The following is a 6,515-nucleotide window of genomic DNA, read 5'->3' as shown; positions in this document are numbered from 1 at the left end:
AATGAGATCTGATGCCCTCTTCTGGTGTGTCAGAAGACAGCTACAGTGTACTTATGTATAATAATAAAAAATATTTGGGCCGGAGTAAGCGGAGCCAACCGGATTTGAGTCTTGGCACCATGAAGAGAGCCTATGAGAGGCTACTGGTGAAACTTAGTTGCAGGGGAAGACCCCAGAGTATTAAAGATGCCAGTATCGTGGGATGATCACCAAGAACAGCAGCAGCAATGGAGTGGATCAACCTGAACTTAGACTGCTACAGAGGGCAGAGCTGGAGAAGTGACGTCAGCCCTTTGGAGGAGCCCAGAAGATCATGTGTGGATCCCAGACATTGAAACAAGAAGCTGTAAAGTTGACATTGCCTTGGGGACCCTAATATTTTCCAGATGCCAGAGGCATAGGATATCTCCTGAGAAATGTTGCTAACAGGGAGTGGAACCAACCCAGGAAAAGAAGTTTGTTGCAGTCAACAAAGATGAAAAAGGAGTTGGAGATCTGAAAACTGCTTTGACATGAGCCATGGAGATGCAGAGTTTGGAGTTTGCCCTGCTGTTTTTCTATCTTGGTTCAGGGATTACAGTTAAGTGATTGGATGGATCTCAGAAGAGACTTTGAACTTTGGACATTGCTGAAACTATGAGGACTTTGGAAGTTGGACTAAATATACTTTTTAAATTATGCTATGGCTGCCATGTTCACACCTTGATGGCAATGGACTGAACCTCTGAACCTGTAAGCCAGCCCCAATTAAATGTTGTCCTTATAAGAGTTACCTTGGTCATGGTGTCTGTTCACAACAGTAAAACCCTACCTAAGACACATGGTATTGTACAAACAAATGGTTTTATAAAAGGTCCTATTTATCCTTATACTAATCTAGCAAATGATACTTGCTAGTTCAATTATTTGTCAATCAAAAAGAAAAACAGGTAAGTTTAAAGTACTATTCCCATTCTTTTTTTTTTTTTTTTTTTTTTTTTTTTTTTTTTTTGAGACAAGGTTTCTCTGTATAGCCCTGGCTGTCCTGGAACTCACTCTGTAGACCAGGCTGGCCTCAAACTCAGAAATCTGCCTGCATCTCTATTCCCATTCTATTTGTCTCTGTCTTATCCTTTTTGTTTTATGAGGCAGTATGTCATATAGCTTAGTTTAGGCCTGGGCTTGATTTGACGTATAGCTCAGGATAATCCTTGAAATCCTAATTCTCTCTTGCTTCTACTTCCCAAATGTTGGGATTACAGAGTGTGCTATTATAGTTGGCTTAAAATATTATTTCTAAAACTGCAAAGTCAGTAAAAAGTGTTCAGCATTATTCTAAAATACATTCATTCTAGACTATTACAGCCAGATAAGATAAAAGTAGTTACATTAAAAAAACAGGAATATACAATCTTTTCTAAGTCATATCAGGTTGAATTAGCAAATGACACTAATGTTTTAACTGTAAAGTCACGAGTGTATTCATAAAAGTACAAAGGAAACACAAAAACTGTACCATCTCTGGATTCCAGTCCAGCTTATAGAAAATTAGCCACAGGAAGAGCACTGACCTACCTTGGACCTCTGGGGCCTTCCAAGAAACCGCCTTTAGGAGGGTCCGCAAGCAGTCCACCTGACTTCACTGGTGTGTCCTTAGCTGCAACGATGGATTGAGACAGAGCAGAAGGCTCGCCTAGTCCTTGCTCAGATGAGAACACCTTGTTCAGAGGTTTGGAATTCACTTGTTCTGACTGAGGTGGAGGGTGATATGGTGAAGGTGGAGTTGAACCAAAAGACACAGGTGTGGGAAGCAGTGCTTGTCTAGGTTTCTCTGGGACCTGTGAGTTTTGAGAACCGGAAGCTGGTGGAACTGGGGCTGTTAACTGAGGAGGCATCCCTTGTGGAACTCCAGGGGGGGGTATTCCTGGGGGAGGTGTGGCTGAAGATAATGGTGGAAGGGGCAGGACGGGTGGTGCCCCAGGTAGAGCCGGTGGGGGCAGGACTGGTGGTGGTCCTGCTGAAGAGAGGGAAGGTGGGGGGAGAACTGGAGGTGGTCCTGCTGAAGAGAGGGAAGGTGGGGGGAGAACTGGAGGTGGTCCTGCTGAAGAGAGGGAAGGAGGCATTCCTGGTGGAGGAACAGAGGTTGGTAGAGAAGGTGGCATCACAGGTGGAGGCATGCCAGGTGGTGGTATGGTGGTAGGCAGGGCTGGAGGCATCACTGGTGGTGGTAATGATGGAGGTAATACTGGAGGGGGCATTGTTGGCAGAGGTGGAGGCATCTGAGAATATGGGACAAATGGAGGTGGCATTGACATGTTCCCCAAGTACTGGTTCTTCACAGTCTGAAATGAGTTGACTTTCTCCTGGAGATAGGTCTGAGTGGCTTTCATATGCCCTTGCCATGTTTTCCACTGCTTCTCATACTCCTGAAGCTGATCTTTATGAGGATAGGAATGCAGCTGTTCCTCCCACAGCTGAAACTCTCGCTCCCATTCTTGATAGAGATGTTGAAACTGTTGCTGCTGCATCTCATAATGTCGCAGCTGCACATCCAGAGACATGGTCTACAAGTAAAGGACAAACATTCTTTCAAGACAGCCATGTAAGGATTAGTCCTAACTTACATTAATAAATCAAGACTACATGAAATTTTAGGAAATTTAAAAAAATGTCCAAGGGGAAAGATAAAACTGCAAGAGCCTTCCAGTGATGATCATTTTTCTTCCCTTGGGCTAAACAACATCACATTACTCTAGTGTCCCTTCAAACACCTACTTGTCAATACTTCTTTTTTTGCCGGGTGGTGGTGGCACACGCCTTTAATCCCGGCACTTGGGAGGCAGAGGCAGGTGGATTTCTGAGTTCGAGGCCAGCCTGATCTACAGAGTGAGTTCCAGGACAGCCAGGGCTATACAGAGAAACCCTGTCTCAAAAAAACAAGACAAAAACAACAACAACAAAAAACAAAAAAACCAAATACTTCTTTTTTAATAACATTTTTTTAAAGATTTATTTATTTAGTTCATGTATGTGAGTATACTGTCACTGTCTTCAGACACACCAGAAGAGGATATCAGATCCTATTACAGATGGTTGTGAGTCACCATGTGGTTGTTGGGAATTGAACTCAGGACCTCTGCAAGAGCAGACAGTGCTCTTAACTGCTGAGCCATCTCTCCAGCCCCCATTGTCAATATTTCTTTATTGCTACTTTTTCATACTTAACATCTCTTTTAGGAGCAACAAATCCTTTATGTATCCTTGGGAACACTTCCTGCTTGCTTACCTAAAACACTTACCTGTATGTGTGGTGAATGCTGGATAACTTGCTGGTACTGCTGTAGGATCTGCTGTAACTGAGTATGCCTCTGCATTATTCCTTGATACTGGAAGCCAACTCGATGCTGCTGGTGCTGTTGCCAATGTGCCGCGGCAGCCTGCAACTGTTTTAACCTAGCATCCTCTTCTGGGTCTTCTGACTAAATAAGAGAAACACAAACTTTTCTAAGTCGTAAAACAGCAACCAAATCAATCCCTCCAACAGCTCTCCTATTTGTAGACAAAACACAAATCCCTCTTTACATAGTTACTGTGGATGGTAGGACAAGGGGGCTTAAGGACCATCATCTTCACTAGATAGGACAACCATTTTCCCAGCAGGAAGTGAATCTACAATTCTAGTACTTTCAACCCACTGAGCAGTAGAGAACTTCCCTCCTTCCTTCCCTCTCTCCCTGTCACTGTTCACTACTGGACAGTTCAGTAAAGTTGTGAGAACAACTTTCCAATAACGTGGGGACTTTTCATGTTTCAGTCACCATGCTCAATGTAACAAAGACAGTCATTTTTAATGCTTCAACGCTGTAAGACGGCTACTATAAATGAATAAATCCATTCTTCAGATAAGTAAAATAGTAGAGATTGATTAGCTAATCTGTCCAGAGTCATCATCAGAAGTGGGCAGTTGACCCTAAAAGCTAAAGATAAATGACTGCTCTGTACTATGATCATGAACACACGTGGACATTTCTTTTGTGCTGAGACACTCCAGTCAAGAGTATCTTAATGCTTCACTTTCAGTCAACCTTCCCACAATTCCTTTGCTAAACCTGATAAACTGACATCTGGTTACTTCAAAAGAATTTAACAAGTACCTGAGCACATGAAAATATACATCCATGGGCTGGAGAGATGTCTCACTGACTACTCTTCTAAAGGTCCTGAGTTCAAATCCCAGCAACCACATGGTAGCTCACAACCATCCATAAAAAGATCTGATACCCTCTTCTGGTGTGTCTGAAGACAGCTACAGTGTACTTATATAAATAAATAAATCTTTAAAAAACATCTAAAAAAAACCCACCCTTCTGTTAAAAAAAAAGAAAGAAAAGAAAATATACATCCATTCATGACAAAAGTGTTCACAAACAAATCAGACAAAACTTAGATGACTGAATAAACACAAAGTGATTACCTGAGGTTCCTCAGGTGGGAGCGGAGGTGGAGCCTCTTCACTGGGAGGTGGTAATGGGGGCTCCTCAGCTGCAAGAGGCTCTGCTATCTGACTGGCAGCTGGCACTGCAGCTTCTTCTTTTATGGGTTCTGGTACATCCTTTGCTGTGACAAGACCCTTTTTATGTCCCGGCAAATGCACTTTTGTTCTCTGCTGCAAACTAAGTAGATGCTGCCGATACCAATATTGTTGTTGCTCCTACAATACAAACCATTTTTAAAAATTTTATTTTATTTATTCCATATGTATGTGTGTTTATAGGCAAAAGCATGCCAGTGTGTGGTAGTCAGGGTACAACTTTCTGGAGATGGTTCTCTCCTGACATTTGAGACCCAAGTAATACTACTCAGGTCATCAGGCATGACAATAAACATCTTCCCTGCTGACTCATTTCTTTGGCTCATTTTTAAGAATGTTAATTAATAATCAAATATTTCTGCAGCTGGTGGTGACAGAGTTACATTTATATGCGTTCATGTATCTATTAAAGAAAAAACAAAGCTGGACAGAGAAAGGCAAGTGTGCAAGATGGAGAAGGTTTTAAGTTCTCTCTCAAAATTATAAATTTCGTAACTCAGCATGTTTCTGGTTTTTCTCCCTTCAGTGTTTGTGATGATTTGTATATGCTTGGCCCAGGGAGTGGCACTGTTGGGAGGTGTGGCCTTGTGGGTGTGGGCTTTAATATTTAATACCCTTGTGCCTAGCTGCCTGGAAGCCAATATTCTGCTAGCAGTCTTCAGATGAAGATGTAAAACTCTCAGCTCCTCCTGCATATTCCCTGCCTGGATGCTGCCATGTTCCTGCTCTAACGATAATGGACTGAACCTCTGAACCTGTAAGCCTATCCAAACTAATTGTTGGCCTTATAAGAGTTGCCTCGGTCATGGTATCTGTTCACAGCAGTAAAACCCTAAGACAGTGCTGAGTATTGAGCTGAGGGTTTTGTGTAGGGCAGGCAAGTGTTTCATTACCAAGCTACAGAGAGAGATCTCCTTAGTCTTTTAGACAGAATCCCAGTATATATATTGTTTAGATTGGCTTTGAACTTGGTCTGTAGCCCCAGCAGCTTCAGTCTCTTGAGCAGCTGCAATTATAGGCCTGTTATTACACCCAGCTAACATAACAGTTTTTATTTTTTTTTATTTTTTTTAAAGATTTATTTATTATTATAAATGAGTGCATTGTGGCTGTCTTCAGACGCACCAGAAGAGGGCATCCGATTTCATTGTGGGTGGTTGTGAGCCACCATGTGGTTGCTGGGATTTGAACTCATGACCTTCGGAAGAGCAGACTGTGCTCTTACCCACTGAGCCATCTCACCAGCCCACAGTTTTTATTTTTTTAAAAAAGTATGGGTACACTAGAGCTGTATTCAGATACAACAGAAGAGGGCATCATTGGATCCCATTATAGATGGTTGTGAGCCACCATGTGATTGTTGGGAATTGAACTCAGGACTTCTGGAAGAGCGGTCAGTGCTCTTAACTGCTGAGCCATCTCTCCAGCTCCATAACACTTTTTAAAAAATGTTTCTGAGCCAGGTGTGATGGCACACATGGTAGCCTGGTCTACAAAGTGAGTTCCAGGATATCCAGTGTTGTTAGACAGAGAAACTCTGCCAAAAAGAAAAAAAGAAAAGAATACCAGATAAAACAACAACAAACAAAAACAAAAAAATGTTTCTGGGGACTTGAGAAATAATGATTCAGCAGTAAGAGAACTGGGTTCAGTTCCCAGCACCTACATGGTGGCTCACGACCATCTTCAACTCCAGCTCCAGGGAATCTGATGCCCTATTCTGACCTCCTTTGACACCAGGCATGCATGTGGTATACATACATACATACATATATACACACATACATTCATACACCATACACACACACACACACACACACACACACACACACAGGCAAATCACTGACACATATCAAATTAAATAAATAAATTTAAGCTTCTGGCTGGGCAGTGGTGGCACACGCCTTTAATCCCAGCACTTGGGAGGCAGAGGCAGGCAGATTTC

The 6,515-nt window shown here is 42.4% G+C and overlaps 1 protein-coding gene across 6 annotated transcripts in view; it reads right to left on the bottom strand.

Moving 5' to 3' along the window:
- Positions 1-6,515, bottom strand: part of Ylpm1 (YLP motif containing 1) — a 76,732-nt gene that overhangs the window by 55,713 nt on the left and 14,504 nt on the right. For all 6 annotated transcript variants that reach the window (XR_004114355.1, XR_004114356.1, XM_031356498.1 and 3 more), the window contains exons 2-4: positions 4,454-4,690; positions 3,279-3,458; positions 1,555-2,543 (exon numbers count right to left, since the gene is read on the bottom strand). Coding sequence is in view for 4 of the 6 variants with exons in the window: in XM_031356498.1 (XP_031212358.1) it covers positions 1,555-2,543; positions 3,279-3,458; positions 4,454-4,690 (1,406 nt within the window). In the remaining 2 variants the exon portion in view is untranslated. The remainder of the gene's footprint in view (positions 1-1,554; positions 2,544-3,278; positions 3,459-4,453; positions 4,691-6,515) is intronic.

This window comes from Mastomys coucha, unplaced genomic scaffold (assembly GCF_008632895.1).
Source record: "Mastomys coucha isolate ucsf_1 unplaced genomic scaffold, UCSF_Mcou_1 pScaffold6, whole genome shotgun sequence".
Taxonomy (NCBI): Eukaryota; Metazoa; Chordata; class Mammalia; order Rodentia; family Muridae; genus Mastomys; species Mastomys coucha.
The sequence above is the reverse complement of the archived record's forward strand: the minus strand, read 5'-3'. Positions and strand labels throughout refer to the sequence as shown.